At 41.9% G+C, this 12,148-nt stretch overlaps 1 protein-coding gene across 1 annotated transcript in view; it reads right to left on the bottom strand.

Moving 5' to 3' along the window:
* Positions 1–3,568: 3,568 nt before the first annotated feature.
* The window catches only part of LOC142563367 (uncharacterized), a 47,197-nt gene continuing 38,617 nt past the window's right edge, over positions 3,569–12,148 (bottom strand). The window contains exon 4 of the mRNA XM_075673927.1: positions 3,569–3,818. Within this exon, the coding sequence (XP_075530042.1) occupies positions 3,569–3,818 (250 nt within the window). The remainder of the gene's footprint in view (positions 3,819–12,148) is intronic.

The following is a 12,148-nucleotide window of genomic DNA, read 5'->3' as shown; positions in this document are numbered from 1 at the left end:
AGACCAGCAGCACTGTTTGACTAAAGTTGTTTATCACGCTGTCTATTTCGCTTCGTGGTGCCGGAAATAGCATTAAAGAATTTTGCACTGTCAGTTTCACAACAGTTGCCCTATCTCTTCTGGATCTGCTGCAGAAATGTTGCTCCAACATTGAACAAAGTGAGTGTTTATCATAGAGACGGCTTCTTCACCGGCAAGAGTACCGCTAAACGAAACTATTCGTTGGTCTTGAGGGCTAGCCTTTCCTCCAGATATCTTCCTAATTTCCTGTCAAACTTTTCTTGGATTCGTATATATGCGCGAGGGCACGTTCTCATAATATTTTTCTTTTGCTTTTAATTCTGAATTTACTTGGTTTCGATGCTCCTTGAATTTGGTGCATTGATTCATGTCTGGTGTTTTAAGAAATGTATGGTACATTTTGTTTTGATTTTTGATTTTTGTAAGAAACACTAAATCTATCCAAAGCTTTCTAATTTTCTTGGGTCGCTTTGTAGCACTATGTTGTGGGAAGGCTACGTCGCAGCAAGCGATTATTTTATCAAAAAATGAGTTGTATGCCTTATTTGGGTCTCTTTCAATTAGTTCAGAATTTCAGTTATTTTTACGAATAAGAGAGCGAAAATAGGCTAGCGTCGTTGTATCGGCGAGGTGGTAAGAATATGCAGGCGCATTTTGCTTCTATTTCTGCGAGCAAGGCAGAGAACAGAAGATTGGAAGATGATCACTTTTATCAGAGGACATGACACCAGCAGTCACAGACGAAACATCTACATTAGCGATACAGACACCTAATAAGGTTTGGCTATGTGCTGTTGCACGTGTTGGTAAAGTTATAATATTCGAGCTTGCGTAAGAGTATAGCAGATGATTATATTCTCGTGTTATTGTACGTTCAGACATCATATCTATGTTCAAATCTCCTAGTATGGCAAACATTTTGCCGGTGCCACTGAGATAAGCTAGCAGCTTATCCTTAAAGGAAAAGAATTCTTTTTTGTTGCCACAGGGCGGTCTGTACATACTGAAAACGGTCCAGCTTGAAGGCGAATAGGGAAGCATTCAAAGTTGTGATTAATTCGGGAGAAATCTGCAATTTTTCCGAGTTTAGATCATTTTGTACACATGCTGCTAGGCCGCCGCCTCTTGCGTAGGTACGGTTTAGTACGTGGTGCCTGTAATTTTTTAGCCGTATGTGGTAGTCCTTATCAGATAACCATGTCTCAGTAAAAAGAAGGGCATCCGGGTTAGCGCTGGTATGTTTGAGCAATTCAATTTTATCTTGCCTAATTTTTATGCTTCGGGTGTTTAAATGAAAAATTAAAATGTTTTTTTAAACCCACACATATATTTGAAAATGAAACGTAATCATGATAAAGATTTATCGACCAAAGCCATATCTGGACTTAAACCCAATAAAAGTTATTCTCACGAAATAAAGCTAAATATTAGGTTATATTTCGCTGATATCACCAGTGCTGAAAATATCCCGAATAGGAAATGTTTCATTGCGACTTGCCATTACTTTCCCTCCAGTGGTCCAGGCATATTTCCAACCACGCTCATTCTTTCTTTGTTTCGCAGCACTTGGTAACCTTGTCTTGTCAAATGCTAAATAAAGAATATAGCACTATTCCCATCAAAGCCAAGCATTCTGGTATTCTTTTTTTTCCTTTTGTGATTTAGGAAGAAACCCGTTCCTTTTTATGCGACGCACAAATCGAATATGTTTTTTTCGTTATGTTTCGCTGTCGGTACTGTATGGCATGCGTCAATATCAGAATCTTGCACTTCCTCCGCTACAAGTTCGCCAATCTTCTTTATAATCGTTTTGGCTCAGCATCAAGAGGAACACCCTTGATTTCTAAGTTGTTGGAAGGCTGGTATGTTTTAAGCTCCTCTAGTTTTCGCGTCAGCTAAGTATTTTGCACTTTAAGTACCTTGTTTTCTCTTCCGATCGCCAGGATTACTTCTTTCAATGCTCCAAAGTCCTTAATTTCCTGTCTCAGTTCTTTTAGCTCTTCTGGACTTTTTTTTATCTCTCCAAGTTCATCAATTATTTCAACACACAATTCGTCCACAGCTTCTTTGACATGAGGTTTCTGGACTATGGCACAATTTCACGCTTGTAAAGTCTAGACTGTTTCAGTTGCAGTTTCGTGTAGTGCGGAAGCGGTGCATAAATTTGAGCGGAAGGAAATCGAAAATGTGTGCGCTCACTTGTAAAGCAGATAGATATTTAGTCGAGTGCTCCAGATTCACTGCTGCCGAACTGCAAGCCTGGTGGTCGATCCGCCGCTCTTTAAGCCAGCCGTGCCGTACTGCTGCCCCCTTGTGGTAGAGAAGGCGCCAAAGGAACCACGTAGGTGCCGCATAAGCGATACAAGGCCAAGGCGATGTAGCTCTGCAATCTTGTAGGCGTCGCACCACTGTTCCACGTGCGGCAAATCGAGCGACGAAAGCGATCAGCTGCAAAGCAGAAAGATCGTTAGTTGTGTGCTCCAGATACAGTGCTGCCAAACTGCAAGCCTGGTATTCGATCCGCCGCTCTTTAAGCCAGCCGTGCTGTCCTGCTGCCCTCTTGTGGTAGAAAAGGCGCCAAGGAAACCACGTAGGTGTCGCATAAGCGATACAAGGCCAGAGCGCTGTATCTCCGCAATCTTGTAGGCGTCACACCGCTGTTCCACGGGCGGCAAATCCTGCGACAAAAGTGACGAGCTGCAAAGCAGATATATATTTAGTTGTGTGCTCAAGATGCAGTGCTGCCAGACTGCAAGCCAGGTCGTCGATCCGCCGCTCTTTAAGCCAGCCGTGCTGTCCTGCTGCCCTGTTGTGGTAGAGAAGGCACCAAGGGAACCACGTAGGTGTCGCATAAGCGATACAAGGTCAGGGCGATGTATCTCCGCCATCTTGTAGGCGTCACACCGCTGTTCCACGGGCGGCAAATCCAGCGACAAAAGTGATCAACTGCAAAGCAGATAGATATTTATTTGTGTGGTAAAGATGCACTGCTGCCGAATTGCAACTAATGTAGGCATTAAAATCGCCCACCAGTATGTAGGAATCTGGAAGCTCGTAGGTTATAGGTTATAGAATCAGATTATAAAAATCGCTTTTTCCGAGCTGATAATTAGGGGTATGTATATATATGCAACACTGTATGTTGCACATATTATATATATATATATATATATATATATATATATGCAATATACAGTGATCAATTTACTTAGAATTGCCCGAATTAACGCTGCCTGAAGGGGCGCCAGAAAGGCGATATGATGATGAGCTACGGATATGTCCACAACTATCGCTGCACCGCCGGAGGAGGTATTCGCCTCGTTGCGGTCTTTACGGTAGATGGTGTACTGATGGAGAAAGTTTGTTTGCGTACATTTAAGGTGAGTCGCCTGAACACACAGGAGCTTTGGGTTATATTTGTGTAAGTGTTCTTTGATGTCATTAAGGTTGTCGATAAGACCTCTAACGTTCCAGCGTATTATTTGTGTAGCCATATTGTTGGTGTTTTTACGCTGTGTGTCAAGAGGATTCAAGTTGAAGAAATTACTTACTGACTCTTGCCTGGCCCCGTAGTATCGTATTCGTCCTTTGAAACGTTCAGGGATTCTCCTCGGTAGGTTGGTTCTGCTTGCACTCTTTTCTTTGGGTTTGCATCGTCGGGACTCGCGCTTCTTTCACGTTGGGCTTTCCTAGTGAGCTCAGCTTCATTGTCCACCATGGCCTTGGAGGCCGCCCACCCAGGAGTCTCCGGGCCGTCCTTCAGGGAAGGGACATAACGGCTGAATGGTGCCGTCCGCCTGAAATGGGAGATCCGTTTTTGATACCTTGACGACGTCGTCATCTTTGGCCGCACATTTCAGGAGCACAAACATTGACTTGGTGTTCTTTTGGCGTGCGTACAACACGCTGACCTTATACTGATCCCAGAAAACATCACTTTGCCCAAAGAAAGGCGCTAGTTTTTTTGACGTACAGTGAAAAAGCACGATGGGTGACTACATCCCCGAAAGGTCACTGCATTTAGTGATTTTAATAGCCGCCCTCACATCGCGAGCTGAGAAGTTTCTCGCGTCTTTGCTCTTCCGACGTTTGGTGCACAAATCTGCCGATGCTGCATACCCTCTGCGTTTATTGCTGCGCAAGGATAAGCCTTTCACTTGGACAGTGTAGTGGTATAGCTCGTTTTGACGACTGTTCCAGACCCATATTTCATCATTGGGACCGTATTGGGACCGTATTTCATCATTGGAGTTACCGTGTGGCTCACCAGCTTCTGTGCGGAGCTTGAGGCCGCTGCCTTCAGGCGTGTGCTGGTCCCCGTCGGCGCGACGAGGTCCCACACCACCGCTGCCTCAAAACTAGGAGGCAGAACCAATACACGTGATCTCGTCAGTTATCTTCAGCTACCCGCCCCTATGGCATCGCCAGTTACCATGTGTGATTATAATTTTCGTGGTCGAGTGGACAGTGTTACTAGGTTGGCTTTAGTCGATAAAGGTAGTGCCTCCGTTATTAGTCTGAAGTTCGAAACCCGGCTAGGCCGAAAACTGATGCTTCGCTGCTATAGAGCTCATGCATTTTGTGTTGCGAGCGCAGAGTTGCTCCGACATAAAGGAGTGTGCACCGCGAACGTCTATTTCTCCCATGACATATATCGAGCCGAACATGCAATTCTCGCTAAATTCTCTCACAATCTATTTCTTTGCTTCGATTTCCTCAAACAGTGAGGTGTAACTGTTGACTGCGCTACCGCCGAGCGCTTCGTTTCTCCTCTTGCTGGCCGACCTCCTGCTGAATCGCACGATCATCGATCAGAAGGTCGACAACATGCAAGTGAAAGACGTCTTTCAAGATTCCTGTAGCCCTTGGGTTGCGTAAATCGTCCTCGCTAAGATGAGCCTAGAGGTTCTGAGTCGACTACCGGCGTCTCCGTTGTCTGACGAAAAAGACGATTATGCATAAAGTGTATTGCGGCGCAATGGCCAAGTACGACCAAAGAGCGCCAGGCCAGTGATAATGAGCACAAAGTGAAGCGATAAACTATGAGCAATGAATGTGACTGGGTTGTAAAGAGCCCTAAAAGATGGTGACTGTAAAATGCGTAATAGCTACACGTAATAAAACTATGACGATGACTAGGAAGCGTGCCAAGGACACGAAATGTACATTGAGAAAAAATTGCAATTCGTTAAAATAGGTCCTCGGATAAAATTTTGAAAAAGAACTAATGCCGTAACAGAGCCCTTGAAACACAAGGACCTGGAATCATGCGCTATTGCAAAACAATTATCGCAGTGGGATCCTCTGGAACGAGGATGCTCTACGAATTTATGGGACTTATAACATGTAAGATATCACCACTTAAACCGAGGACCGCCTTGCTGTTAAAAAGCGGTTTCTTACCAAGAAACAACCGGGTGATGAGCGATGTAAACCAGTATGCAATAGGAAAATGTTTCTCTCTCTCAGCTTCGGCTTCCCGACAGTCTAGGAGCATATGGAGGACGCTCAGCCTTTCATCACATCAAACAAAGGTTGGAGGTTCATTTCCAGTAAATAGAAAATAATGGGTTCCAAAGTGTGCCCTATTCCGAGACGACAGAATAGGACATCTGTTCGCAGTGATTTTGTTGCGGAGGGCAAAAACCTAACTGTGGCTTAATCACATGCAGTTTGTTATTTATTTCTGCGTCCCACATGCGTTGCCAGTGGTTTCGCAGTTTCTTTCGTTTGAAAGGTTTCAGATCTGTGGAAATGACAACAGAAGTAGGATTAACAGCATGTGATGCAATTGATGTGGCCATCTGGTCCGCTAGAACGTTAGCCTCGATGCACCTATGGGCAGGCACCCAGCTTATAATCACATCTTAGTTAGATGTATACGGAATAAAGTTGATTCTTTACTGGATTTTTGTGCTTACAGAATGACATCAATGCCTTCACAACCCATAGGGCATCCGTATATATCACCGATTTTTAGAGTTTTTATTTCCTTATATGCTTCACAGCCGACAATAGTGCGTAGCCTTCAGCCGTAAAGATATTTGTTTTCGGATGCAGTACAACAGATTCCGAGAAGGATGGTCCGACAGTTAGATAGGACGCCCCGTCATGTGACTTCGATGCATATGTGTAGAACTCCGTGTAGGAGTGCTTGTACAGGATTTCTAGGAAATGCATCTGGATTTTACTATCTCTCGCATGCTTTGTAACTTGCAGTAAAGATATATCACATTGTATCAGCTGCCACTCCCAAGTACGTAGCAGCCTAGCTGGAGGCATTGGGCAATGTTTGAGGAGTGGGACATCCATTTCATCCCTGAGCACCCTCACACGCAGTGAAAAGGGTTGTTTTACAGGGGGACCATTACGATAGAGTTTAGCATATGTCATATCGTTAACGGTATTAAAACACGCATGTTGATGATTAGAGTCAACTTTCAGAAAATATGGTTGGCTGATGCACGTTCTCTGCAGATGTAGTGATCATTCATTTAATTCTGCATATATACTCTCAATGGGACTTGTTATGAAAGGGCCAGTGGCCAGTCGGAAGCCTAGTTGGTGGACCGGATCTAGCATTTTAGCGTACTCGTGGCGGCAGAATGGGAGATCACAGCACCACAGTCCAATCGTGAACGAATCAGGATCTTGTAAATGTTTATTGAGCACTTCCTATCGCTGCCCCATGTTGTGTGGGATAAAACTTTCAGTAAGTTCATTGTGTTTAAGCACTTCAGCTCGAGATAGCTTATGGGTACACTAAAAGTTATTTTAGAGTCAACTAAAATGCCTAAGAACTTGTGATCTTTGTTCACAGCTATTTGCTGACCATACATTTCTATATTGGGATCTGCAATGAGACCTTTGTTTCTAGTGAAAAGCACACAAGGACTTTTGTTGGGGTTCACTTTAAATCCGTTTTCGTCTGCCCATTCGGACACTTTGTTCAAACCTGGTTGTACTTGCCTCACAGACTGCAAGGTTGCAGAATTTGAAACGTACTTGTATGTCATCTGCGTAAACAGAAAAAAAAATGCCTGGCGGTATTTATGCACGTAGCGTGCGCATCACAATAAACACCGCGCAGCCAAGCACCCCTACTTGGTGTACACCAATTTCTTGTATAAAAGGTTGCGACAATACATTGCCGATTTTCACGCGGAAAGTGTGTTTGGACAAAGAGCTTTCTTGTATGTTCAACATATTTCCACGAATACCCATTCCCGACAAGTCTCGCAAGATCCGGTATTCGCAAGTCATGTCATACGCCTTCTCCATATCGAGGAATATCAATAAGATGAACTGTTTATGTGCAAACGCATCTGGGATATTTCCTTCAGCGCGCAAAAAATAATCAGTCGTGGACCACCTGTCTCTGAAGCCACATTAATGGGAATCAATCATGTTGTTGGGTTCAAGGAATTCTATTAGTCTACAATTAATCATCTTTTGAAACAACTAACACAGACAACTCGTACGACCTAGCGAGCGATAACTGGCCGCCAAGGAATGGTATTTACCCAGCTTCAAGACGGGAATAACAATAGCGTTGTTCCACGAGGATGGCAAGTATCCGGCAACCCAAGTGTAGTTTCAAATTGCCAGCAATGTCATGTGTGTCTCCTTGCGAATGTTTTCGAATCATGTCATGCATGATTATATCAGCTGCCGGTGCAGAGCTGCTACATGTGCTCAATGGAGCTTTAAGCTCGGCAATATTAAAATTAGGGTTGTATGGTTCATCCGGACGACATCTATGACCCAGTGCTTTAAGTTCAGGTAATTGTTTCTACTTGAGGAATGACATTGTGTAATGCGTGCAGCTTGATACAGCTCGAAGTGTTCGCCCAGAGCGTTGTGCTATTCTTCCAAGGCAGTCCCTTGGTCGTGCGCTAAGGGCAAAGGGTGGATTTGTTGCCTCTTTAGCTTTCATACGCCATTCCATGCTTTGAACTCCTGGGTGTAGGAAGTGATGCCCGAGAGAAACCTCTCCCAAATAGCCCTTCTTGCAAACCCCACGCTTTTTTTTGTTTCTTTCGTGCCAGTCTCCCATGTTCATTCCAACAAGGACCCGTGTTTTGCATGAGAGTCACTGTGTTTGTGGAATAAATTTTTGTGCTGCGCCGAGTACAAAATGAGTAAAATACGCTACTGCTTCATCTATGCTAAAATCGGTGATAACGTGTCGTTATAAGTAAGTCGATTCCTCAACATTACTCCATTCGGCGGAGGCTAGTTTCCACCGGAGATTATGTGGGGGGGGGGGGGCATTCGTGTTGGCGTACGGTATTTAGCCTTACAGGGAAGGGCTCACTTCCATAAGGATTGTTGATTGCATATCATTGCAAGTCCGAAAAAATTGAAGGTGAGCTAATCGCCAGGCTAATCACGAATATGAATTATGATGAAATATTTCATGTGTTGGCTCCTTGCTGAAGAGCCGCGCACTAGAGTTCACAAGAAAATTTTCAATGAAACGTCCTCTCGCGTCACATCGCGAGTCTGCCCACATGGTGTTGTTTGAAGCTTGAAGTTTATTTTTTTCTTCATTACAGAAAGAGGCAACAAGAACTAAAGGCCACGTGGCCTGACAAGGGGCTCTTGCTCCTCAGCACGTTCGGCTTACATGATTATTCATTGTACACTATAACATTCACTGTACAAACATTCAATGTACAAATAAGATAACATTACATGTACAAATATAACAAGAACGAGTAATTACGATGTAGAAAAATACGAATAAAGAAGATAATTTGTAAATTATTCAATGATTATGTCAAAAGACATTTATGCTTCAATTTTTGTTTGTACATTCGCATCAATGCGCAGATTAAAGCATACGTATATAGTGCACCAGATAATTTTAGTGAAATAGCATGTTATCTATAAGTACTTTGATTATGTATGACACGGTTTTTTATACATTGCTGAAAATGAGGTGCACAAAAATCAGTTTTTTGCTAAACGATGTTTAGTAGCCTTTGTATCTGAAAGTTTATATCCTGACGTCCGTAGCTAGTATACGTAAATGGTATTTATCTGATTTGATTACGTAATGGGTATCGAAGTGAATTGGGTGTGCGGACAACTCCGAGCCTGTGTTATATTATAGGTAAGAGTAATTTATAATAAAAACTTTATTTGCTCGGATCAGCAAGGGTTTGTGAAAGATATCGTGTGTGGGTAAGTGACGCGGCCTGCCATAGTTTTCAAAAATGCGTACTCGTTTTAGCAAGCTTATAACTTCTCATGGTTTTTTGCTGTAGTTGTTCCCCAATCAAGACACAATAAGTTTGCTTCGAGTAAAAAAGGGCGTAGTATATTGCTTTGTTTAGCCTTAATGGTATTAGATCACCTATTTTATACATACAGCCCACTACTCTGCTGAGATCATTGCTCACTTATTGGCATTATTGTCCGAGGAGAAGTTCTCTTGAAACCATAGCCCCGAAAACTTTTGAGTTTTTTCTTCTTCTAGCCTCTCTGCTGCAAAGAGAACAGTTATAGTAACAGACAATGGCTAATTTATTGGTTTAAATATTATATATTTGGTTTTGTTGACATTCAATTTTAGTTTGTTGATGAACAGCCATTCAGATAATAAATTTAAATAATTATTTATTTATTTTCCTAAGCATTGCAAGAAAGTTGTAACAAATAAAATATTAGTATCATCTGCGTACATGATGATATTAGGTGAGGAAGAAACGTTAGGAAGGTCATTAATATAAAGTATAAATATAACAGGACAAAGTATGGATGCCTGTGGAATGCCAGTCTGTATTTTGAGAAGAGAGGGAGTCGCCTGATTATATGAAACAAACTGGTAACCATTCGTTAAGTAACTCCTAATTAAATCTTATGCTGCACCACTTATACCGTAGTCATAAAGTTTGCACACAAGTATATCATGATTTATACTGTCCAACGCCTTACGCAGGTCCAGAAATAGGCCTACTGTGTATAAACGGTTTTCCACATTTTGCAGTATTTGATGTGTTATATTTAGGAGCACATCTTCACATGATTTATTTAAAATCTATATTGTGCCGTAATAATAATACCATATTTCCTTAAGAAACCCTCTAGTCAAGCGTTTAGATCAGTTTCAAAAAGTTTTGATAGAAGAGGTAGTAATGCTGTAGGTGGGAAATTGTTCACACTATGGTCAGCACCACCTTTATGAACCGGACAAACTCTGCCTATTTTCCGTTTGCTAGGAAAAATTCGGGACTCAAACATTTTACTAATAATATGAGCCAACACATTAGAGATGATGAAAGACAAATTTGATAGGGGATGCCATGATACCGTCGAAGGAAGTCCCATTACAGTGTTTGACCTGGGGACCCCCTCCTGTATATTATTGCCTTGTAATATATCTTGTCTATTAATAATAAAACCTTATTCAGACCTGCAGCACTGTTTGACTAAAGTTGTTTATCACGCTGTCTATTTCGCTTCGTGGTGCCGGAAATAGCATTAAAGAATTTTGCACTGTCAGTTTCACAACAGTTGCCCTATCTCTTCTGGATCTGCTGCAGAAATGTTGCTCCAACATTGAACAAAGTGAGTGTTTATCATAGAGACGGCTTCTTCACCGGCAAGAGTACCGCTAACCGAAACTATTCGTTGGTCTTGAGGGCTAGCCTTTCCTCCAGATATCTTTCTAATTTCCTGTCAAACTTTTCTTGGATTCGTATATATGCGCGAGAGCACGTTCTCATAATATTTTTCTTTTGCTTTTAATTCTGAATTTACTTGGTTTCGATGCTCCTTGAATTTGGTGCATTGATTCATGTCTGGTGTTTTAAGAAATGTATGGTACATTTTGTTTTGATTTTTGATTTTTGTAAGAAACACTAAATCTATCCAACGCTTTCTAATTTTCTTGGGTCGCTTTGTAGCACTATGTTGTGGGAAGGCTACGTCGCAGCAAGCGATTATTTTATCAAGAAATGAGTTGTATGCCTTATTTGGTTCTCTTTCAATTAGTTCAGAATTTCAATTATTTTTACGAATAAGAGAGCGAAAATTGGCTAGCGTCGTTGTATCGGCGAGGTGGTAAGAATATGCAGGCGCATTTTGCTTCTATTTCTGCGAGCAAGGCAGAGAACAGAAGATTGGAAGATGATCACTTTTATCAGAGGACATGACACCAGCAGTCACAGACGAAACATCTACATTAGCGATACAGACACCTAATAAGGTTTGGCTGTGTGCTGTTGCACGTGTTGGTAAAGTTATAATATTCGAGCTTGCGTAAGAGTATAGCAGATGATTATATTCTCGTGTTATTGTACGTTCAGACATCATATCTATGTTCAAATCTCCTAGTAAGGCAAACATTTTGCCGGTGCCACTGAGATAAGCTAGCAGCTTATCCTTAAAGGTAAAGAATTCTTTTTTGTTGCCACAGGGCGGTCTGTACATACTGAAAACGGTCCAGCTAGAAGGCGAATAGGGAAGCATTCAAAGTTGTGATTAATTCGGGAGAAATCAGCAATTTTTCCGAGTTTAGATCATTTTGTACACATGCTGCTAGGCCGCCGCCTCTTGCGTAGGTACGGTTTAGTACGTGGTGCCTGTAATTTTTTAGCCGTATGTGGTAGTCCTTATCAGATAACCATGTCTCAGTAAAAAGAAGGGCATCCGGGTTAGCGTTGGTATGTTTGAGCAATTCAATTTTATCTTGCCTAATTTTTATGCTTCGGGTGTTTAAATGAAAGATTAAAATGTTTTTTTAATCCCGCACATATATTTGAAAATGAAACGTAATCATGATAAAGATTTATCGACCAAAGCCATATCTGGACTTAAACCCAATAAAAGTTATTCTCACGAAATAAAGCTAAATATTAGGTTATATTTCGCTGATATCACCAGTGCTGAAAATATCCCGAATAGGAAATGTTTCATTGCGACTTGCCATTACTTTCCCTCCAGTGGTCCAGGCATATTTCCAACCACGCTCATTCTTTCTTTGTTTCGCAGCACTTGGTAACCTTGTCTTGTCAAATGCTAAATAAAGAATATAGCACTATTCCCATCAAAGCCAAGCATTCTGGTATTCTTTTTTTTCCTTTTGTGATTTAGGAAGAAACCCGTTCCTTTTTATGCG

This window comes from Dermacentor variabilis, chromosome 11, assembly GCF_050947875.1.
Source record: "Dermacentor variabilis isolate Ectoservices chromosome 11, ASM5094787v1, whole genome shotgun sequence".
NCBI classification, from domain to species: domain Eukaryota; kingdom Metazoa; phylum Arthropoda; class Arachnida; order Ixodida; family Ixodidae; genus Dermacentor; species Dermacentor variabilis.
The sequence above is the reverse complement of the archived record's forward strand: the minus strand, read 5'-3'. Positions and strand labels throughout refer to the sequence as shown.